Consider the following 25789-nt stretch of genomic DNA (forward strand, 5'->3'; position numbering starts at 1 on the left):
ATTCCTGTGTCTCTATTCACACGGAGCAGAGCAGAGAAGCGTTCTCTGCTCTGTGCTCTCTAACCTTACTTACCGTAGTCATGGATCCCCCACAAGAGGGGGGGCCCCCGAAGACCACGGCAGAAAGGAAGCCCACGTGCAGAGAGAGAGGCAGCCGGGAGCAGTACATGCCGGCCAGCCGCTGGAGATAGAGAGAGGGGAGGGGGTTAGGAGGAGAGGGGGTTAGGAGGAGAGGGGAGGCAGAGAGGGGAGGGGGAGCATGATTCAGGCAAGTTACAAGTGATTTTGGACTAAAAATCACTACTCGCCGGCGCCCGAACTGCCTGTCCCGGGCATCAGGCGATAGGAATTCCACACCCCTGTCTTTGCAATGCTTATAGCATATGAATGCATGACACTTTCCAAGACACAAATAGTACCATGAAATATCATAATTGTCACACCAATACCCATGATTAAGTCACCCTATTAAATTAATAGGCAGTGACCTGGAAGAAGAAAAATGAATTAGGATAATTATAGGTATTGAATAGTAGCCGTTGTTTAGGTGGTGATCCAACTGCCAAAGCATGCTTTCATTAGTCATACATGGAGATGTACACTTCATGTCGACTAAACCCTATGGCTTTGATATACTTATCTCTGCACGGACATATGATAACAGAAGAGTTATGGCTCAAAGTGTATAACCTAACTAGAACCTTTACTTACAATGAGGGTTCCCCTTGGGTTTATGCTGCGCAGGTCTGTCTTTCTCTAAGCAACTCTATAAGGGTTTGTTACTTGCCATATCAGCCTTTGGTGTTCCAAAGGTCCAACAAACAATGAGGGCTGGGTTCACACCTGAGCATATTTTTTCTGCTTGTTTTTCAGCTGTTTTTTTTCACGTTTTTTTTAGCACGTTTTTCCGTTCAGTGAAACGCGTGTTTCACTGGCGGTATGATTTTTCCCCCCCTTATTTTCTCTATTTAAAAAAAAAATTAACTTTCAAACTTCCCGCCGGCTCTGCCCCACTGCGACGCGGCCGCTCACAAGGGACAGAACCCGGAAGTCGGCAGCTGCCGGAGGACACAGCGGGGATCGCGGACAAGGTAAGACCTGTACGCTGTATTCCGAGTGTGGCTCGGGGTTACCGCTTTGTTAACCCCGATCCACACTCGGGAATACCAATGGAAACGCGCGGAAAAACGCCCCAAAGAAGCTCCTGTACTTCTTTGGGCATAGGGCGTTTTTCAGCATGTTCCTAAGCGCTGAAATACACCCAGGTGGGAACCATGCCCATAGGCAATTATTGGTTTTCACATGTTGAGCGTTTTACAGAGTGTAGGAACGTGCTGTAAAACGCCCAGGTGTGAACCAGGCCTTAGGCCTAAATAGTTATTGCCTTGGTTGCTCAAGACTAATATAAGTCTAGCTTATGGCAGTTGTCCTTGGTTTATAACAGGTAAGATATAGCTTCATAATTAGGTATTCACAAATTCATAAATAATTCAGAAACACTATTTATTGTAGGAATAAAATAATACACTAAAAAAGTTTGTGTTTGTGTTTTGTTATTAAAGCCCAACATCATACAATTGATTTAGACTTCAACAGAAATAATAAATACTTCTATCAATTATGTATTGATGTCCTTGACTATTGGGGACACTCCATGTCCTCCTAATGGCCTGTGACAGAAGGACAACAATTCCACTGGAGAAATTTCCCATCACTTCCTGTCCCAAAAAAAAGTGAGGGGAAATGTCTCCAAAGGAGACACAGACCTCATAGGGGTTCTAAGCCTTCCTTTCTGTGTACAACATGTAAAAAGGTGTTTCTGGAGTTGGGCTGTAATAAAAAAATCAACTAAAGCATCTCTTATTAAATTACATTACAACTTCAGCAGCAGAAAATACAGGATCAAGCATATTTGGTATTTAAACTGAAAACTGAGGTCGCTTTACAAGACATTGTTTTAATTTGTTCTAATTCATTTGCTTTATAAGGGAGGTAGCCAATGTGAAAATAAATAGGAATTCAAACTTTTCTATAAATTTTAGGTCTGAAACCCATCTATGCAGATCCTATAGCCATGCATTTTCAAACTACTGATAACTGAACATATTACAGTTTAATAAATTAACTTTAAATTATTAACACATCAGATTTCTATACTTCAAGGGATCCTTCAGCATAAATAATACACTAAAATAATTACAATGCAAAAAACAAATCTTGAAATGTAATAGAATGTTGTTGTCCCTTAGAAGTACCCTTTTCATTATACCATTTGAATAACCAATATAATTCATTGCAAGAGTATCACACTTATTTAATACAATGGTAAATGCTCTGGGCCTTTAATTAGTTATAATGTATAATGAACAATGATGCCCAGTAACCTGCAGTAACCAGTTAGGGTTTCAGGTTTCTGCACTTTGCTGTAGGCAATATTGTACATAACATCTGATTAGTGATGATGGATTACAGCAAAGTTTCAACAATTGCAACTTTATGTAGACAAAACACAGAACAATTATACGCAGCAGTTCTAAGCAACTAAATTGATTTTGGGTTTCTGCAGGCTAATGTGACATAACCAATGGACAATTTGTGACTGGTTGCTGTGGGCTACTGAATTTTCACATTGCTGAAATAATGCAATCTGCATTATTATCCCTTTTGTGAATATCCAGTTTATACTTATAGTTTCCATTTGTGTTGTTTTTTTTTTTTTTGTTTTTTTTTTACTTGTTAGCCATTATTTCCAAAAAATATTGTGGATTAGATAAAGAAATGTGCAGTACAGCAAAATGGATACGAATTTGGAAAACACATTTGAAATAATTTTAATCAAAATGTTCCAGTCAGTTTTGGTTCAGTGAGTTATACCATAGCAACAATCGTCATTCTGGCAAAAACCCTAATGGCTTTAATGTAATACTGACTAATCTCTTGTCTTTCTGCAATATTCAATATATCTTGTAGACATTATATATGTACCAGGCTTGATTAGTACTTGTTTAAATTAATACTATGGAAAATAACCTTTATGCAAATATAAAACTTAAAATCCAATTTTTTAAATTAACATGTTTTCACAAAACACTTGTGTACCAAAAAGATTTTGTTCCAAATCTTCACAAAGTGCATCACATTCTTAAGTAAAGGCAGTGAAGACTAAAACAATATTTTTTTAAATGTACCGCTTTATAAAGCACATAGGTATGGAGATCCAAGAGGTGAAAAGGCAGAAGATTTGGAAATGAATGGCTGAATCAATTAATGCTACGGTGTGATATGAATTTTCAAAGATGGTAAAATCCACTTCCAAGAGACATAATATAAAAAGCTGAAGTTGCGGTACATGAGTGGATTTCCACCAGCGACTTTCTTTTTGCCGGTAGAGGTAGAATCCAGTAAATGTATGATGAAAATAGTAGACACTACAATAACTGCGCTTCAATGCGTAACCAGTGAAGTCCTTGTCGAACATAGCGGACCAAGTCGGTCATTGTACTGTGTTGTGTTAACGGTTCCATTACCATATCAAGGTCACAAAAGAATTCTGTAATGACAAAAAAGTTACCAAAAATGGTTTTAATAAAACAGATACATATAATAATGCAGGAATGTAGTCACTTAAAGACCGGGGTGTCTCTTTACGGAGACATCAGGGGTATATAAGATCCCTAATGTTACCTAGGGACCCCCAAAGAAGCTGATGACAGCTGAAGGCAGAAGTGATGTAATACACTTCTGCATTCAGTGATCAGTGGGGAGATTAGCGGGAGGAAGTGGGCTGTATGGCTTGTATGTAAACAGCCATGATGGCTGTTTAAATTACAGTCAGTTTCCGTTCAGCTTAGCCCAAGGTAAGTATACATATCTTAGACCAGGCAGGGACATGAGGATCCTATAAAACACCGTAGTAGCTGGAGCTTCTACAGTGCTTTACAGCAGTCTTCCCATTATGGTGCTACACTATGCTGAGCAACTTCCCTTCTGTCGTGAAATCACAGCGGGTCACTGGCTCAGCACAGCCGTCATTAACTGAACAACTACAATGTTATTCACAAAAGGGTGAAGAGTTTAGAGAAGGCAGAAGAAGTGGACAATCTAGGCCAAAATAGCTGAACTGCAAAGTGAGCTGAATTGGAGAATTTTTCCAAATCAGCTATTTTGGCCTAGATTGTTCACTTCTCCTGCCTTCTCCAAACTCTTCACCCTTCTGTGAATAACCCTGCTTGTATCTTTATCAATGAATACTAGACATTCTTTGATTTGACGAAGGGTGGACTGTGACATCAGTGCCCCTCGTCCAGCTTTATCGGTTACATCAGTTTGAAAATGCTAAATTTAAGTGAATGCAATATATATGTATTGCTACTTTTCCTATGTTTTTGATGTGTAATTTAGAGGAAAGGGGCTGGTTATTCTGTGACAGATGAGTGGTTTCCTGTCTACTTATGATAAATGTGCTGAAAAACAAAACAGATGGGTCTCTACAAACAATGCATTTATTCTTTATTGTTTCCCTCAGTTGTTTTAGTATATAACAACTGTATTTTATTTTCATTACATGATACACTGATTACAAAGAGAGAATTGGTGGAATATCATTATTTTTTTATACAGAGTATGCATAAGTAATTCCTTGTTACCAACTAGCTGATGTAACCATCCAAAATATCAAAGCAGAAATTAACCAACAGGATTTTTCTTCCTTACCTATGGCAATCTAATTAATAATAGCACCAATCCAAGAGGACAAAGCATGTTAACCTAAAGTCAACAATTTGTTATCCATAAAGGTGTCTAACTCAGTCTAACTGGTTGATTTACACATAGACTGTTCACTTTGCAAGGGCATTTTCCCTTATTTTAGTGAATGAGGTATGTGCAAGCAAAAATAAAAACATTTAAAATTTGCCTTGCATATCAGGTATCAGGTCAGGTATTCTTTGGAATGTGAATTTTCACTAAATTCACCAAGCTTAAATAAAATGTCCTTGCAAATTGCAAAGTCCCTTGCAAAGTGAACTTATCTGCCTTTAGTAAATTGACCCCTAAGAGTTAATGTTCTTATAAGGAACAGTATTAAATATGGTAATGCAATGGCCACTTGACAGATTAAACAATCATTCTGGGTAGCAGCACATCAGACTGAACTGGATGGAATGCCACAGGTTGGCTACTCAAGTGATTTTATCACAGTTTTTGCTGTTGAAGAAACTATTTCTGCCTTTTTTTGCAGTCATTTGATGTATCTACACTGAGGTCATTTTTCATCATGCCTAATATTCTTTTTTACTGATTTAAACAAATTATTATAATATAGCTTTTGGCATCAGAATGTCTTTTCTTGGACCAGCAATATGGTTCTAAAAACGTTTTGTTTAGTGCAAAATAACATTTGTCCTCCTCGAGTTTTGACAGGTCCATACTTTTTAATGCCTCCGCCACCATCTTATCCGCTGCTTCTTTTGCATGTCGTACTTCTTTGCCTGTTGGGCACCCACAGATGACGTAACTCAAGCGCTGGAGTTACATTGTCCTCTCACCCAGCTTTATTATCTGCGTCTTTCAAATTCTGGGAGTGAAGTAGGAGTGTACACTGCAGTGCACATGTACCATGGGCAGTGTACACAAAGAAGAAAAAACTGCTGGGAGAAAGGGGAAAGTATTTTGGCAACAGTATCTTCTGCCAAAAAGCTCAACCTCCTAGCATTTTTTTAATGTTTAGTTCTGCTTTAAACTTCCATCTACTCTTCCCCATTCTATTTAACACTAAAATAAGTTTTGGCAGAAGTTGTGCCTATGTAATGTAAAGTTTATTAGCAAGTGTAAATAAATCTAACAATACTTTAGTTCATAAATCTACTAAAAATGGGCATCTATATCTCTGTAACAACTTCATCAGTGCACACTCTTTGGATTTAGGACCCAGACAGTGAAACAAAAATGTTACCGGGTGCTTTTCTTTTACTGTAATGTTATATTTTAATTAATTTCAAGCTAGATATTTAGCACTATAACACACTGTGCTAATTGCTAGATTCATAATATTTCATTTTAACATCAAAACACCCTACTGCTGAAATGCTTCTAGATTTACATGGGAATTTTAACAATTCTGCATAATGCCTATAATTATGTCATTAAGAAGATGTAATTTTAGATTAAGCGAGTTTGTACTTTTTTTTTTCTAAATAGTTATTAATGAAGACAAATATAATTATTACTTTGAATGAGAGGAGTACCGATGTGTTGAATACATAGCAAAATATTGATAAACCTGTAATCCATTCCTCTCCTGTAATTACTGCCAGTTGAGACATTATGCTGTCTGGTTTGGAGCCTTTACAATTCTTGCCCACAAATTTAAAAATGCACCTGGGTGAGCATCAAGTATTGCCAATTGACAAGAATGGATTATTGTTATTTTCTAAATAGTGTATATAATTCTGTTAAAGGAAAACTATTGTCTGGCCCATGTATGAATTGCCATTCCTACAACAATACACTTCCCAAACACTTCCTCCCAATGTACGAAGTGGTGATGTAGCGGTTTGCCCTTTCATACATGAGGCCAAGTTTATTCTTAGTGCGTATGTTAATAGTTATCATTGTACTGTTTGCCTGAAAGTAATAATTGATGTGACATTCTTTTTACAGGCTTGTGCTTTTTATTTTATAAACAGATCTGAAGGAAGTGTTCTTCCATCAAGTACCACGTGTCAGTGAGTGTGATCAGAATCTCTGCTGAACACTCACTGCAATAAAATCATTAAGGGCCCTTTCACATCAGAGAGATCCATTCATGCTTTTGCATTAAGACAGCCCATTCATTTAAATGGGCTACCTAATCTGGCACAATAGACCCAAAATCACATCTGCAGCATTTTTGCTAGAGCACTGCATGGTAGTGGGTTACTGCACAGTGCTGTATGATGCAACTTAGGTGCACTGAGGTGCCATTTACAATGAATGACATTGCAGTGCACAAACACTCAACCTGCATTCCTGTATATTGAAGTAACTTGGACATTACAGCAGTGCAGTAGTGTAAATGGGCCCTTAGAGAATCTATTTGCAATCAGTCTCCTATGTATTTATATTAAAGTCAATGCAAACTGCAACAATAAGCTACTCTTATTTGCTTCCTTTTGGTCTGTGAAATAATAGTTTAAAGTGTTCTGTTATATCTGTTCTATAAGTGCACAAAATGCCTGTTGATTCTGCCAGTAACCCATTGAGCTGATAACTTTTTGTTCTCTGCTGACTTATTGCTAGCATAGTTATCAGTTTTCTATGTAGACTACTGAACACCTTCTCCTATGTTATGGAGGAGAGGAAATGGGGAAGTGTTCTGTAGACCTCAAATACTTCCTGATCTAGAGTGATGATGCTTCATACATATAGTACAGTGAGCAAGCATTGTCACCCTAGGGCAGGAAGTGTGTTGCATGCATGATCACAGGTAAACATTAAGGAAAAGATGCCTAAAAAACAAAAACTTTGGCAGCAACCACATCTAAGGACTGGTAAGATGCAATATATTATTTCTTGGGTTTACATTCTTATTAAATTCTTGGGTTTAGATATGCTTTGACAGCTGGATAGATAGATAGATAGATAGATAGATAGATAGATAGATAGATAGATAGATAGATAGATAGATAGATAGGGTTTCTTTTTCATTCATACCCTAAAACGGTCTGCAAACAGCAGGCTTCTCAGATATTACAATTTGCAGGGAAAAAACAAAATAAAAAATATATACATATTTTTACAAACACATTTGAACATGTTTTATAGGTTAACCTGATCACAGTACACCAAAAATAAAAGTGTGTTTGACGCACCTTTATTTTCCCTTGCAAGCTTGTCAGCCATGTCCCAGTGTTCATAACTACGCAATACATTGTTGGTGATATTTACATGACTGGCAGCCATGTGATGAATACGCTGTGGAATAGACACTGTGCCTGTAGAAGAGGAGCCTGGGGCCACAATGCTGTTCACAGCAGATCCTGCTGGAGATGGGCTCAGTGACATTGGAGAAGGGATCTCTGTATTCCTGAAATAAAGTAAGTTCATGCGTTCAGGTTTGTTAAAACATAGTCATTTAACACAAACAATGAATACAACGTTTTGTGATATAGGAGAACATAGCAATGAATTTGGGAATCTGGCGCTGGAAGTCTCTTGGTGTAGGATTGCCGGTGCTGAGAACAAAATGTCTGCAGCCTCAATTAAAAAGTAGAATATTCCCTGTAACATTTAATTCTCTCCTAAATGAAATTTAGCACCTAACCCTTAAAGCCACACACACCAAGGATTACCTTCTCTATTTGTCCTGGTACACCATTACTGCAAGTAAACATGAAAGAAAATCCCACATTTTGGGTGGTCACCAGAACAGGAATAGACAGTAAATCTTCCTGCAGATACACTAGTTCTGGCAACTCCCTGACCACCAGGGATTTCCCTCAATTTGGAGGGCTTCCCTCTCACTTCCTGTTGTGGTTATCAGACAAGAAGAAAAGGGAAATCTCCTCAATGGGACACAGATGACAAAAACATGACAGCGGTTATAATCCTTCCTTACACTATCCAAAACTAAAAAAAGTCTTGGTTTCAGTTCTACTTTAATATTCTAAATATTAATATAATAACTTAACTGCATTCTCTTCTTCCACCAACAAACCATTTTGGAACAATTTACTTCTGAAAACGTATAATGACGGTGAAGTGCCCCCCAACATCTCTACAGCAATAGCTTTTTCTAGCATCCATGCAGGTAACCAAATGAACATGAAATAATTTCTCTTGTTTTTTTTAAAATAAAATCTGAACCACAGCAAACATTTACAATGGATTCCAGCAAGGTGGCTCTATTCAATAATCCTATAAAAAAGCTGTTGATTTCTCTTTATATTCTATGGCTGTTTATAGATGATTCACATACTGAAAGCTTTTGCTTTTTATTTTTAATCACAGTTGTTAAAGGTGAAATAAAAAAAAAACATAATCATCCCTCCCTGAGGGGTTATTTTTCTCCCTTATTCTGCTTGTTCTATGTTTAAAGTGAGACAACACAAGACCTCTGGATTTCTGATAGTTATTATGAATTTCTACCCGCTGCCAAATTTTATCAGTGCTACTGGTAGCCAGGAAAAAAAGAACCTCAACAGATAATACAAAGGCTGTTATTTTAGCGTTTTGGGAAAACCACAATGGCAATTTCCTCCAGACACAGCCAGCATGATCGTCAGCGTGCAGCTCATAAAAGGCCCCTGTTGCGTCTTATTGTCAGCAAAAGCAAGTAAGAATTATGAACATTTCTATACAATTTCTTTGGAAATGGTATAGGAAATTGTTTGTAATTACAGATGAGTCTTTCCATAGCATTTAGAAAAAAAATAAAAATAAAATGAAAGGCATGTATTTGGTGCAGAACTAATACTGATTAGAGAGGCACTTAATTCCATACGAGGTGATTAGCAATCACCTGGTGCCAGAAACCCGCTGGATATTAACAGGCCTTCGCTCTTATACACATAGACAGCGGGATGTCAGCAGTGTAGAAACTGCTTCTGAATTATACTTGATAATCCAACTCCCTGAAGAAAGCCAAGGCGCTCTCTGTGTCTCACTTTTCTGCTGCAGCGGAACGGTTCAAGCCAGTTTTTAATCTATGCTCATATTTGCCATATGTATTCAATTGCTTGTAACTTGAAACTGATGAAAAATCTTCTAGTAAGATCAGATTGTCTTTAATATGGCATACTCTATTGCAATGTAGTAAAAAAAAAAGTGTTAGCATGCCCTCATCAAATATGTTATAGTTGCCACTTTTGAAAATAGCAAAGACTAGATAAAATCCACAAAGGGATACAGAAGTTATTTGTTGTCACCTTTTACGTGGCATTATATATATATATAGTATTTATTTTTTTATAAGGCAAACTGTATCACATATCTAACAGGAAAATTAGGCCAAGCAGCTAAGTACACCATTAAGACACATACATAGGAAATACTGTAACTATCAAGAGACCTGTAAAATAACACACATATACTCTTGTAATTCCCTCACCTTTGCTGTACTATATGGTTACACGGAATAAACTGGACAAAAACAGTTTTCAGATGCTGCAAATCTGTACATTTGCTCCACTTGTATTCTCATCAGATACCTTTAGACAACTGCTGAACATTCCCAACTGCTTATGTAAATCTGGACTTTCTCTCTCAGCGTAAACTCATCTAATTACCTCCCTATCCTATTCTGCACTCAGTATGCAGACCAGGCACTCCAACCTGATTTGCACTTTCATCTTAGTGGGGACTCACTATGGATAGAATGACACTAGTGGGACTAAAAAATGAAGAAAAAAAATGGTTTTCTTAAACATTTTTATCAGAATTGTTCTTTGTAACCCAGCAAGCTTTATGTTCCAAGTCTGTATGACTTTCCATTCCATTTCTATAGCTAGGTTGCACAGGCTTGTGCTTTAAAGATATCATCAGGCCTTGCTGTGTGGTTAATGTAGTTAATGAATGATATGCAGTGTATCCAATAACAGACAGCAAAAATAATTCCCATATATCTCAAGAAGTAGTACAATGATGCTGCCACATTCATTATTCAGCTACCTACATACCACGTAGCATAAAAGCTACGGAATTCTGGGGTCAAGGGTCATATTCAGACACTCTATGGGGCATGAAGTGTAGGGTAGGGTAGAGAGAGGCATATTGCTATCTCTGTCTCAGAAACTGAAGAGCAGATGAAACCTTGTAATCTCACAGTGGCAAAGTACTGGTTATCTCACCTAACACCAGAAGCAGGCAACTTCTAGCATGCTGTGTACTTAGCATAACCCCACAGTTCTACAGTGACCCCCTCTATTCAGGAGGCATTTTGAATAGCTTGCATCAATATGCAAATGCAATATGAACATTAATATCAGTAAGAAAGGTTTAAAGAATGGCAATGTCACTTACAGTAAAGCTGCATACTTTCAGTCTCACTGTCTTATATAGCTGGTATGCTCTTAAATTAAAACAAGTCACATTAAGGAGAAACTGCTAGCAGGTATAAAAAGAAGAGCTGCTATAATATACACCTGAATGTCGGGTTGTTTTTAACTGGTAAAGTTCCTTCACTTCCTTGTAGTAAGGAAATTTGCCCACCCCCTCCCACACATTCTGGATGACCAAGGAGACAACCCATGGAGATTGGTCAAAGGGGATACAGAGGGTCAGAAAGAAGAAGCAAGCTCTAATGCAACCCAGAAGTGTTGGACAATTAACGTAGCTGTAGGAATGTCTAAGCACCGCACGGTGCAAATACTTTATACTTGTTGCCACTTTCACTTTCACTTCAGGTTTATAATATACTTAATTGGTCTTCTTTTTAAAATGTTTTTAACATCACTGCTCATACAACAGAGAAAACAAATAATGTAACAACTTTATACTTGTTTATTAGCGTCAATTAATTATTCAACAATGGATATTAGGGCACTTTCCAATATAACTGGACGAGAATTTAGCTAGTCCTAGTTGAGCTTCCTTGTCTTCATTGCATTGATTGCAATAATTGCATTCTATTAATTTTGCATAATATTTTCATACATGGGTTTATCATCATTAAAATAAAAATGGATTCATTTGATAACTGGCTGATTAAACATCTTCAAATTTTAACCACAATTTAAGTTTAGTTTTATTCCATAGTACTGGCTGTATATCAATGAATTATTCATTGGTCTTTCATTACAGAACCAATCGCTGAAAAATCACTGCTAACACGGAGGTTAACTTTACTTTGACTTTCTGAAATGACACAGTACTTGCTATCTAATTAACAGTGGTTTTATGACTATCATTTGGTTTAAGGACCAAATTGTTCGAGAATTCTAAAGCAACCCTGCATTAACTTTTCAGACATTTTGGGTGGTTGACTTTGACTTTCTGATATATTTGCCTATAACCTGAGAGCTGACCTTCATTCCTCCACCATCAATGTTGTATTTTACTCAGTAATAATTCAGTTTTATGAACGACCACTTAGAAGGAAATAAATCCACTTACTTTCCATTGCCTCCCCATGGAGATGGTGCTTGTGAAGATTTGGACGAGTTCTGTATGAAATTAAATTAAAGGTTAAGCAATAAATGCTAATTTTCATTGTCGCTTGATCTTACAATTATGTAATAGTGTAATTACAGGAATACAAACTGCATACAGCCACCAAACAATGAGAATAGAAGAATGCAGGGTATTCTGCAGTTTTACCTTGATCAAATTTTTTTATTTTTTGGATCAGGTCCCTGAGCTCAATGTAAAGAGCTCACTACCTCACAAAATGACTTTTAATGAGACACTTTTCCCACTTTGCCTATGTTTCTTGGTGCACTGGGGTCCAACCAGTAAAATGCAGTGTTTCCAACAGATGAACACCATATTTTATAGTGGCTAGACAAAGCAAAAAGAAACAACATACATACCTCAAAGCAAACACTATATAATGTCCAGAAAATGGATGCTTTACACCTTCAACCACCACATTACCCATGTAACCCTATATATTTCATTAGCCAGCACTGTTTTAAGCCTCCAACCATCACATTATTCATGTGACCCTATGTATTTCATTAGCAGCAGCACATATTTTGTTTTAATCAAAAGCCATAGTTTAACTGCCCCCTGACCTAATGGGCCCTAAGTTATATGTATTTTTAAGACTGTGGAAAGTATATATGTAAGCTTTTCTTGGACAAGGACTGGGGTGACTAGTATATACAGTACTGTGTAAAAGTTTTAGACAGGTGTGAAAAAATGCTGTACCATAAGAATGCTTTCAGAAATAAAAGTATTAATAATTTATATCAATGAACAAAATGGAAAGTAAATGAACAAAAGAGTAATGCAAATCAAATCAATATTTGGTGTGACCACCCTTTGCCTTCAAAACTGCATCAATTCTTCTAGGTACACTTGCACACAGTTTTTAAAGAAACTCAGCAGGTAGGTTCCAAACATCTTGGAAAACTAACCGCAGATCTTCTGTAGATGTAGGCTGCTTCAAATCCTTCTGCCTTTCATGTAATCCTAGACAGGCTCCATGATGTTGAGATCAAGGCTCTGTGGGGGCCAAACCATAATTTCCATTGTTTTTCTTTATGCTAAAGATAGTTCTTAATGACTTTGGCTGTATGTGTGGCGTTGTCGTCCTGCTGCAGAAAAAAATTGGGGCCGATCACACGACTCCCTGATGGCAGGGGCGGAACTACTGCCATAGCAGCCCATGCGGGCGCTATGGGGCCCGCACCAGAGGGGGGCCCGGTCAGGAGCAGGAGGGATGTTTAGGGTTCCTCAATTTCCATGCGGCCGCAAGTCAAACACTGCACGGTCGCATGGAACCTAAGGACACTAACCTGCAATCCTCTCCCCTGCCACAGTCACAGTGTAGAGCGGGGGAGGGCGGAGTTATCTCATGCCTGTGCTCGGCTCTAGGAGAAGCAGCGGAGTGCAAGTGTGATCTGGACTGCTGACAGGTAAGGGGGGTCGGGGACGGGGGGGACAGGGACGGAAACCTTTGTTCTCACATTCATTGACCTGCAGGAGCCATTAACACTGGCCGTGGCTAATTCATATGCTAATTACGGGATTTGCATAATAATGAGTTGCATAATAATCCCCTCATGCCTCATTAATATGCAAATCGCCCTTCCCACTCCAAGGCCACTTAATGAGGGGGGTGGGACAGGGGAGAGTCAGGTCCTAAAGTAGGGTTACGGCTTGTTCACACCGTATACAGTGCGTTTTTAGTGCGGTTAGCTGCTGGAACGCACTATCGCATAAAAACTCCCCTGTGCGTGCTGGAGCAGGAAGGGGTGTGGTAGTGCACTGAAGTCAATGGCACCCCCGCCACACCCCCCTGCCCGCAGTGGTACATTAGTGGCTTGTTGCGGTCCAGTGCGATCGGAAAAAATCAACACAGTGCGTTCCAGCAGCTAACCACACTGGAACGCACTGTATATGGTGTGAACAAGCCCTTAGAATTGTCCAGAAGAAGAGAGGTGAGATGCTGTGCATCCACACTGCCCACTCTTTGTACCCGCCCATTGTCACCCTCTCTGTGCACCCTCCCACACTGCCACCCACTCTGTGTACCCACCCACATTGCCCACCCACTCTTTGTACCCGCCCATTGTCACCCTCTCTGTGCACCCTCCCACACTGCCACCCACTCTGTGTACCCACCCACATTGCCCACCCACTCTTTGTACCCGCCCACTGTCACCCTCTCACACTCTCAGCCTCTGTGCACCCACCCACACTGACAACCACTCTGTGCAACCCACCCACACTGCCACCCACCAACATTGCCCACCCACTCTGTGTACTCACCCACTCCGCCACCCACACTGCACCCACTTTGTAACTCCACTTTTCCCAGCTTCACTGGTGTAACTGTTTTTTTTAGTTGTATTTACACTGCCAAGCCAAAGAAATGAGGGAAAGTGCGTTATATTGCACTGTGTAATCCTTATGTAGTGTGGCAGTGTAATTATAACTTAAAATAACACTGCCACACCAGTGAAGCCGGGGAAAGTGGGGTTACAAATGATGAACCCCTGTGGTATTTTAAGTTATAATTTGAACCCCCCTTGTGTAATTGTAAATCCCATTTTCCCAGCTTTATTGGTGGCTCTGTTAAAGAATTAGGCCTCGTTACACATGACTTTCTGGCATTTCTGCAGCAGAAACATACAGATTGTGTTGTGACAGGAATGTCAGGTGTCCCACTTAGATGTGGCTGCTGTACCCACTGAAGTTAATGACCAGGTGATAGCGGCCATATCTGTAAGCGGCAGTCCGCACGTAATGTGCGTGATATGATTAAATGCCGTTTTGAATAGATCACTGTCTCTGTTTGTACTTATCCTGCATTCAGGGACAGAGATCTATTGCAAACTGCATTTAATCATATTGTATGATAATAATATATGCTGTAGTTCAGGCACCAGCAGGGGTGCGGGTTGGGGAGGCCCTCTACAAATGTTTGCTATGGGGCCCAATGATTTCTAGTTACGCCCCTGCCTGATGGTATGGCATAATGGATAAGTATCTGCTTGAATTTTTCAGCACTGAAGACACCATTGATCCTGACCAAACCTCCAACACCATTGGCAGAAATGCAGGGCCAGACATGTAAGGGACCTCCACCATGCTTCACTGTTGCTGCAGACACTCATTATTATACCGCTCTCCAGCCCTCCGGTGAACAAACTGCCGCCTGCTACAGCCAAATATTTCAAATTTGGACTCATCAGTCCAGAGCACCTGCTGCCATTTTTTTGCACCCCAGTTCCTATTTTTTCATGCATAGGTAAATTGCTTAGCCTTGTTTCCACGCCAGAGGTATGGCTTTTTGGCCGCAAGCCCTAGCCAAGTTCCCAGCCAAAACTTGGCAAGGAAGGGTTTGAACCTGTGTCAGGTTTAAAATGTTGCCTGTGTTCCTGTTACAAACATTTCTTCTTATCTTCTGTTCTGACTCTTATCATCTGGATAAGAAACAAGTGATACATTTCCCAGTGGAGACACAAACAGCATTACACATTTTTTTATTTTAGTTATTATTAGAGTAGGAAAGGGTCACTTTCCTACTCTAATAATAAAAAGAAAGTTTTCATGTTTCACATGGGGAGATTTCTTCTCACTTCCTCTTCTGTCTGACAAATCCATTAAATAGACAAGAGACATGTTGACCACAGGAACATAGACAGCAATAGAGACCTGACACAAGTTCGAACCTTTCCTCACTCTATCAGAAAAAAAAAAGTCTATGCAGGAGTTGACTTTTACATGCTCTATTATGATTATTAGTAAGACGCCAAAAGATCTAAATGAGCTATTAAAGTCTCAGAAACATATCATAAAAAGTTTACCTTAAAATACTCCATAAGCGATCTGGAATATTTCATAGCATGGTCCTTCTTTAATTTAAACATTCTCAAGTAGAGCAGAGATAGGCATCTGTAGCTGTAGTAATTAGAAAAGGATTATGTTAATTTCGTTATACAAAATCTATAAACTGTGCAAAAATTGGCTTCTTAAACATTTTCCCTCGTAAAAGAAAAAAGTGGAAGACATGAGTAAATGAAATCAAAATGGAAAAGACATTAAAATGCCATCTTGATAACAATATGAATCGGAAGAATAAATGTTTAGTCAGCTGCTAAAAGAAGCCATTAGTTATCCTTTAATAGTTTAATGGAAAACAAGAATAATGATCTTATGTAAGCCGCTTATGCCTTTCTGTAGTTTTAAAGTCTTCAAGTGGATTTTAGCTTCTTTGACATTGTCTCTGTGGACTCACCATAATACAGCTAGCTTTTTCTCTCCTTCATTGGCAGCAGAGCCTGTGAAATTCTTCAGTCTCATTGCATACCTGTAAAAAAAAAAATAGTGTATTAATGAGAGTCAACAATTTTTTTTTATTCAAGCAAAGATGACCAAAATATATTTTTTTTTGCAGCTTTGCTCATAAAACACATGCATACTACAACTTCTCCCAGGCACTGCAGTACCATGATATGCATTTTTATTTTGCTAGCTCTGTTCATGGTGGGGTCAAGCAAAGTATTAATTAATTCAAAATTATTTTTATACTGGGATGGCATAACATATAACAAACTTGGTAGTCAGCTAACATGCTAAAATGTATAAACTTACAAATTTCAAAACTACATCTAACCAAAACAAAATACAAAGACCAGTGAATGTAAAGCCATTTTTTTAGTTTTGGATGAAGTGTGGAAAGGTTAGAACCTCTATCTTCACTAGCGAGATTTACCATAACTATTGGTCCTAGTGATCATCGTCTATGGTCAAGAAATGATGGTAAATCCCACATTTTTGACTTGTCATAGGAACCAGGGGTGATGAGAAATCATCTAATAGGGAAAACCTGTGCTGGTGACAGATCTAAGAGGTGAAATCCCCTTGTTTCGTTGTGTCTCTGGCACAGAAATTGAAGGGAATCTCACCCATGGAACAAAGATAGAAAACATAAGCTGGCAGGATGATCTTGCCCTTCCCTACACTATACAAAAAAATGGCTTCATATACACATAAAGGTATGTCAAGGTGTTATTAGAGAAAACAGTTTATTATCCTATTTTTATTTTGCACTAATGGCCAAAAGAAGTTGATTGGTACATTTTACTTGTGGCAATAATATAACATTTATAATTATTTATTGTTTGTAAATGTCTGTCTGTGTAACAACACTTCTCTGAAGCACACAAAAATTTAAAGAATTGGATAGAAATGTAGAACTAGCTATTGCTGCCTTTTTTTCAATAAGCACAGGCCATGGGAGTATATTTTTGATTTAGGCATTACTATCTAGTGATTCACTGACCTGGAACAAGCATGCTGGACAAATGGTTAAGATTTTATTGACTGTATGCTTGTTTCGGTGAGTGACTCAGTATGCAGTGAGGCCAGGATCAGGACGATGGCTCTTAAGCATGAACATTTTAAAAATATCAGTATTGTTAGATGTCATACTGCAATCCTCAAAGATTCATTTTAAAATATGTCATCCTCCAATTTGATTCGTTAGTACTGCTTTGTTAGCTGAGAAGGTACACCACAAAAACAAATGCTATAAAAATGGGAAAAAATATTGTTTACCTATTTTACACAATGCCCTGTAGAATCTAGTGTGGCACCATGTTACAAACAAAATGTCAGTCTCTAACAAATTCCCTTTTATGTTATCCATGCCTTTAAGTGTGCCTGTGGCAGGTGTTGGAATTTAGAAAGGCAAAATCACCCGCCACTCTGTCATGCAGTTACCCGAAGGCAAGTACAGGAAGGACACGGAATCTCCAGAGGGCCTTTGCTGTTAAAATGACTTGTTCGTATTATTCATCTTACTTTGCTACTTTGCAATATAATGTATAAATAATAATGGAACATAGATGGATATTTCATTTAACTAAAAACGAAGTAATAATCTAGTTATATTGAGATTTATTCCCGAAGTTGTTTTGAATTCGGGAATAAATCTATTAACATTCTATGAGGAAGTCAGTATTAATTTAGATAGAGGAATACCAGTAGACGTGGTGTATCTTGACTTTGCTAAAGCATTCGATACAGTCCCCCAAAAATGTTTAATTCATAAACTAAGGTCTATGGGTTTGGATGAAATTGTATACACATGGGTGAAAAACTGGCTGCATGAACGGATCCAGAGGGTAGTAATGAATAGATAATTTTTAAACTGGGCAAAAGGTGTGAGTGGGGTGCCCCAGGGATCAGTCTTGGGACCGATCATGTTTTTTTTCTTCATAACAACAAAGAGAATGGTACAAATAGTTCAATCCCAGTTTTTGCAGATGATACCAAACTGTGTAGGGCAGTAAATTCTCAAGAAGACATAAACTCGATTCAAAAGGACCTAGATAAAATTGAGGAGTAGGCTGCAAGATGGTAGATGCAATTTAATATCGAAAAATGTAAGGATATACACATGGGAGCAAAGAACATGTGTGCAAACTACTACCATGGGGTGTGCACCACTGGGGAAGTTAGAGAGAAGGACCTGGGGGGGGGCTCATAGAGCACAGATTTGGCATTAGCATGCAGTGCCAAGCAACAGCTAGCAAAGCAAACAGGATATTACCTGGCATTAAAAGAAGAATTTTGGCAAGGGATAAAAACATAATGTTACCACTTTATAAATCACTGGTTTGGCTTCACCTTGAATATGCGTTTCAGTTTTGGTCGCCAACTCTCAGGAAATATGTTCCTGAACTTGAGAGAGTTCAGAGAAGGGCTACAAAATTAATAAAGGGGATGGAAGGCCTGAGCTGTGAAGATCGCCTTAAGAAATTACATTTGTTCGCTTAGAAAAGAGGCCCTTGAGGGGGGACCTAATTTTTAAAATCATAAATGGGGACAACAATATTCGGAATAGGATGTTTACACCAAGAACTATACTAATGACACGAGGACACAGCAAGAGATTAGAAGAGAGGAGGTTTTTAGCTCAGACTTTGCAGGGTTTTTTTTTACTGTGCAAATGGTAAAAATGTGGAATTCTCTTCCACAGTCAGTAGTATCGGCTGATAGCATTGACAGATCGAAGAAACATTTAGATGAGTTTCTTGACTTCTTAAATATACAGGGATATGGGAACTTCTAGAGCCAAGCATATACACACATACACACATACACACATATACATAGGTTAAACTGGATGGCCTGTGTCTTTATTCAACCTTACCTACTATGTTACTTGAAATGAAGTAAAGAAGTTAAATTAAAATAATCTTTCTTTGCTTCATAGTGGGCATTTTAAGGCTTAATTTCTTTGGTTGTAAGATACAGGAAATGGCAGTCATTTTTTACCAATAAAAGGTAAGACTATATTTGGACTGGTGCCTAGCCATATTATTGTGCATATACTTTTGGAAGCACTATAGAAAGCAGTAATTAAATCCTTATTGCAAAATGGCCATTTGCATGCCCATGGTACAATGTTTCTCATAGATTTGCACAAGAAGAACACTATTTTCAGATAAGCAAAAGGGAAACACAACATTGTTTTAAATAAGATTAAAGCAATACAAAAAAATCTTCTTTTCACTACCTTAAAAAAAATCTGAAAAGGATTTTTATAAATTCATAAACGCAAATCACAAATGACACAACTATGCTTTCACTTTAAATAGGCTTGCCTTCTCATTTTTTTTTTACTGTTCAATAGGCATCTTCTGGTTATTGTCAGCTTCGTGTCACTTATTAATTAGAGTAACCATATGTTTTAGTGCACTGTTCAATCCATTTGGCTAACCAAGCACACTTCTCGGTATGCACTTAGTGCCTGGGAAATCAATTCATCACATCTGATCAGTGGTTCACAGGCCTAATGTGATTTCACAGGCACTCGTGTTGGAATAAGTAATAGGTCTGAGTCTTGCATAAGAAGACTTTAAGATGTCCCGACAGGTTCATTTAAAAAAGAAAGACAGAACAAGAACATTTACAGAGTTTGGCTTAAGGATGTCCTCATTCAAATGAGCTCTCCAAACCATCAGTGGTATTGGCAATTCTGTCCCACTGAGTTGGAATGTGAATGTTTATCAACCTTCTATATACAGACATTTGAGAATTTACTAGATAACATCAGACTCAAGGACAACTCCATTCGATCAACAAAATATTTTCTATAGTTTCTAACAACAGAGCTGTTTAGATCTATAAATACAACCCATGAACAATTCCTCTGTGAATAAGCCATTTAGTGAAACATGTTAGAGGAGCCTCTGTGTGTTTACAGCATGTTTTGACTTTGGGAATAAATAGTAGTATCCAGCTTGTGATATCAGTTGTTTGTGTGGCATTTGTTTCTGTGAGAGCCATGAACAATTTTTTCTCAGACTGGAGGGGCTACTAAATGTGCAAATTAGCTGATACGTGTAATCATACACCCAGAATAATGCGTTGCCTGTGCTGGAAGTGACCACACACCGGTCCTGATGTTTTTACTTCTTCAGCATGTGTCTCGCTAATTGATCCAAGGGGATCCCATAAGTAGAGTATTTATTTTTCCAATCTGCCTTTTATATCATACTTCCTTTTTTTATAAGGAACCTTCAGTAACTTTACAAGTTTATAAGAACACATTCCTAACATGTCACAATATACAGCATATGTATATATATTTTTTCATCATTAAAAATCAGTACTTGAGCCCAACATTTTCAGAATGACTCATTCAAATGATTCCTAACAGTGTATGGTCAGCCTCAGTCTGTCATCAGTCCACTACAGGCAGGAAGAAGCATTTCCTTGATCTCCACTTCCCAAGTGGTCAAACTGCAACATTGTAGGTCTGTAGAATGCATGCTAGGCCTATGTTGACCACCTGTGGAGCAGCCACTGCACATATACAACTGGTCTGCAGCCCCTTTGTTCTAGGAAATGCACCTGTACATCCTCTCATGTCTGCCTGAGTGCCTCCACTCTCATAAGACAGTGGAGAGCAGCGGCTTCTGGCAGAGAACCAGCTCTGTGCCTTGTTTTCACAGTGATTTTTTATCACCGCTATCACATGGCACTGTTTACATTGCCAAGCCCTCCCCTTCCTCTTGCAACAGAGGCAGACAAGTGTACAGGTACTATTGAATGGATGAATAATTCATTAATAAGTTCCTGGTGAAAAAAAGCTGCAGCAGCAGCTGCAAGATATAAAGTATAATAACTATTTGTACCCTTTGAACCCCACTCAAAACCATTTCCTGTATATGTCAACTCCATTCTATTTCTGAACTAACCTATATTTTAAACCCTTCACTTCCCTTATCCTGCACATCTGTACAATAATTCCTTCATCATCGTTCTCCCACTGTATGTGACTTGTACATTAACCCCTTCACCTCCGCTTCCCTCTGTGTATGTCCTGTACATTTATTGTATCTAGTGTACCATTACTAAGCCCCATGTTTAAATCCCCACAATACCAGCATGCTTCTTTACTGCCGAAAAAATTGCAGCAAAAATTCAGATCACTTTACAACAAGGTTTCCAAACTGTCATGACATTTTTATTTCATATGCATGATAAGTAAGAGGGACAGTTTTTTTTTCTTCATATGGTAAAAAATAAAAAAAAGCATTTATTAAATTCCACCAAAAAAAGCTCAATATGACTCAAAAAATAATATACAATTAATTATGGTTCAGTGTTGCATGACAAAGTAATTCTTAGTTAAACTTTCTTAAACTGAAAACTGAAAAACAGCCTGGAAATGAAGGGGGTATAACATGCTGGTACTGAAGATCTTTCATTGGCTTCTCTGATATCAGACCATTGTACTCAGGTTTGCAGCTAGACTAAGACCCCCAGGCCATCCTGATGGTAACAGCATAAATATACACAGACCTTTAAACAAAAATCAAGTATGCAAGCCTCTTCTAGCCATAATGAATTTATAATCAGTGGTTCAAAATGCTTTTATTGGTTAAACAAGTGGAAAATAATTCAAAAAATAGGGTCATTTCTGGGATTGCAGGATTTGGTATTGATTGCTACCTCTGTTATCTCTAAAATATGTTAATAGCTTCACTATTTGGCACCGAAACTAACCCAAAGTACAAACCAAGTGCATTGGCAAGCATGCATCTCTAATAACCCCAGCATATGCAGAATATACAAGTTGGCTTTACTTTTTTGGGTCACAGGAGTAAACCTAGTGGTCAATACAGGCAGACCCCAGTCCTTAGGAACCAGCCAAAGCCAGTCCACCAAGTACTTGGTAAGGGCTGTCCCGAAGAGTGACCCCCAATTGGGGGAGGAAAAGAACCAGTTAAGGCCACAGATCCTTCAACCCAACAAAGACCTGCACCATCTGTCATCTATGCATTCAAAATGAATACTGTGTGAAACATGCAATGAATAAAAAGTACCAAATGCATGGCAGGAGCAACCCCAGAGGGCACATTACCAAGTGCTCCTTGTGCTTTCAGCCCCTGGTCAGACAAGGGCAGTCCTACTTCTGCCAGAAGGCACTAGCACCGGAGGGGTTCCTGCCAACAACTGGGCACAAGCCTGGTGCACCAGGCCAGAATCAACCCAGGAGGAAAAGAAAACCCCCAGCACCCACCTATTACTCAAAGGAATACTAGACTGCCATCCAATGGCACCGTTCTTCCCCTGAAAGCTGATAGGAACAAATACTACACTTGATACTATATACTGATATACTGTGGAGAAGCAGTAACTGACAGTCACTGCAAGGAGATAAGATTGTGAGCTGAGTAATCTCAGTATACAGCTGGCATGTGACAGCCACATTGTTTTTCACCAGCTCTAAGCAGTGGGGAGAGTATATTTTACCCTCACTGCACTTCTCGTTTAATCAAACGTGTTTCAAGCTATGATCCAGTTTTGGCAGCCAGTTGCTCACTAAAGAAGACTGCAGCCATTCAGAAAGTTCTATTTACTGCTTTTGGTCAAATTTCATAAGTAGATCAGTATTGACTTTGAATAACTAAACACAGAGATAACATGAGAACTAGCAGAACCTGAATCTCTGTAGGTAGTTTTTTTTTAACCAGGTGATGAAGTGTCTTCCAAATGATACAAATGGCTTTGCAAGGTCACCAGATGTGTGAAATATTAATCCATTCCTTACTGCATTGATAACATCTATTAGGTAGTTGTGGCAAGGTGGGTGTATGATACAAGCTCAACAACACTTTGTAATTAGACTCCTGAGTCCTATTACTGGAAAAATATATCTGTGTGGTTATAGAGACCTTTCTCACTGCTGCCTTCGAGGTCAATGATAACCCACTTTACAGAAGGTTCCCTGAGTGCATATTGTTAATATTCATGCTTGTGCATGGCTTGGAAAATGTTTGGCCTGATCCATTTTTATAATAAAACTCTTTTAAGGACCAGTACATATAATATACAATATACATTTATGTAGATCATAAGCTCATTCTATTTACACATACACACTATATGTATATATATATATATATATGGCTTGAAAAATTTGGTGTCTCACCAGTCAGTCAAAAATGTCACCAGTCAGCATGACCGCACTATAGACTTGCAATTTATGTTAAAAAATTTTGGGGACAGATAGAGCTTTCTTTTGTGACCCCACGGGGGGTTATTTTTTTTTACTATATAATGAAAAAAAGTACCATAAATGTAAAAAAAAAAAAAGTTTCCCTATGTTATGTTAGAAAACATTTATTCTTACCCATATTTTTAGTAAAACATAAAAGTCGGGGTCACGTCGGGTAAATAGACACCAAACATGTCAAGCCTTAAAATTGTGTGCGCCTGCAAAATCGCTAAAAACGCCCATAGGCGACGATTAAAATGCTTTTACTGCTCATCAGTTTAGTGTTATCAGTGATTAATGGCTCTAAAATTATTGCTCTCACTCCGACGTTTGCGGAGATATGTAACATGTGCGGCAAATAGGCGCAATCATCGTTTTGGCACGTAGGCGCACCTGATGCATATCTGCGTGTGTATGTGGGGGTGGGGACTTTTTAATTTTTTAATTTTTTTATGCTTCTTTATTTCTTTTTTTTTTACACACAATTTTATTGCTATTAAATGGGGGGCTAAGAAGCCCCGTATGGGATAGCCAATTTACATGACAGGTCCTCTTTATGGAGACATCAGGGGTCTCCTAGACCCCTAATGTCACCTAGGGACCCCCAGAGAAGCTGATGAAGCAGAGATCGGCTTCATCAGCTTCTCTAGCTGGAGAGTGACACTGAATGCAGGAAGTGATGTAATGTACATCACTTTCTGCATTCGGGGACTGAGAAGAGTTCAAAGGGAGTTCGTATACTGAACTCCCTTTGATCTCCTGTCACAGAGCCGTGCCCGGCCGCATCGGGCACAGCAGATATCGGGACCGGCAACGGCAGTGACAGCAGCTAATACAAGCGATCGAGCGTCTCTAGAGACGCCCGATCGCTTGACTGTAAAGCTCCCGGCCGTGTAATTACAACGGCCCGCCGGGAATCTGCTCGTCGGGCTCCGCCGTCCTCTCGTCACAGACGAGCAGACGAGTGTATATATATATATATACACACATACACACACACACACACATACATATACACATTTTTTTGTTCTACAAAACTCACAGAGAATTTATATTTTTTTAGTTATAGATGTGAATGTAATCAACATAATGTAAATGGTCTCTACAATACACATTATATTTAAGCAACTTGTTTCAGTGCAGCTTGTAGCTGTACATGAAAGCAGTCATAGATGCTCACTACATATGTCCCTTCTTAGACGCACTGCACTATGTTTTTACCTAATTCATAAGGTGCCCATACACATGCAGATAAATCTCAAAAGCAACAAAGCACCACCTTCTTGTGTGAATTTTTTTAATCTGAATAATAAAAATGAATATAAATACTCACAATTATAAAATTTCAGTCACGCTTGTCAATAAGAGACCACAAGATCAGTGTCTAAGGAATGTTGTGCTCCGACTGCGTATAAAAAGCTGCCTCTGGTCACATCACCATATCATCGTGCCACCGGCTACTTTTAGGCTGGATTTACACGTTTCAGGGGCATACCCCCTTCCTCAGGATCACAGCTTGCCAAGAGGCAAGCGTGATTGAAATGTTATAATTGTGAGTATTTATATCCATTTTTATTATTCAAATAAAACAAGATTTCACACAAGGAGTTGGCGCTTTGTTGCTTTTGTCTTTTATGTATCTCTTGAGAACTCCAGAGTCTCTTTGACGAGCAGCCTCTCCAAAAGCTGTGGATATTTTACAAGAAAGACTAGTGGAGGATTGTGTGATGGTAATCATTAGCGCCAACAGTTAAATCGACTTTTTCTGTGCTGATAAATCTGTCCACTGCTGATAACTGATGCTTGTACAGACCCCCAATCATTTTCAACCTTAGAGAGTTATCACTTTGGACACCACTTGGACAGAATATAAAATGGCGTCATTTTATTTTTATTGTTCTATTCTATTCTGTTCTATTTCTTCACAAGATGGGCAGCATGCACTTCTTTGGATAGCCCATATCAGTCAGAATCAGTTATCTCTATAGATGGCCAAACTATTGCAGATAAGGCAACCCCCCCCATGAATAAATATCATCCAAACAGCAAATATCAAGTTTCTATATGAATTATCGTTAGAAAATATGGAACACCCTACATGTATAATTGTGAAAAAGGAGCAAA

The 25789-nt window shown here is 38.6% G+C and overlaps 1 protein-coding gene across 1 annotated transcript in view; it reads right to left on the bottom strand.

Annotated features, from left to right (window-relative positions):
* Positions 1-3240: 3240 nt before the first annotated feature.
* Positions 3241-25789, bottom strand: part of AFF2 (AF4/FMR2 family member 2) — a 449088-nt gene continuing 426539 nt past the window's right edge. The window contains exons 17-21 of the mRNA XM_018552592.1: positions 16385-16456; positions 15954-16047; positions 12091-12140; positions 7851-8065; positions 3241-3550 (exon numbers count right to left, since the gene is read on the bottom strand). Of these exons, the coding sequence (XP_018408094.1) occupies positions 3429-3550; positions 7851-8065; positions 12091-12140; positions 15954-16047; positions 16385-16456 (553 nt within the window). The 3' untranslated portion in view covers positions 3241-3428. The remainder of the gene's footprint in view (positions 3551-7850; positions 8066-12090; positions 12141-15953; positions 16048-16384; positions 16457-25789) is intronic.

This window comes from Nanorana parkeri, unplaced genomic scaffold, assembly GCF_000935625.1.
Source record: "Nanorana parkeri isolate BGI_ZX_2015 unplaced genomic scaffold, ASM93562v1 scaffold93, whole genome shotgun sequence".
NCBI classification, from domain to species: Eukaryota; Metazoa; Chordata; class Amphibia; order Anura; family Dicroglossidae; genus Nanorana; species Nanorana parkeri.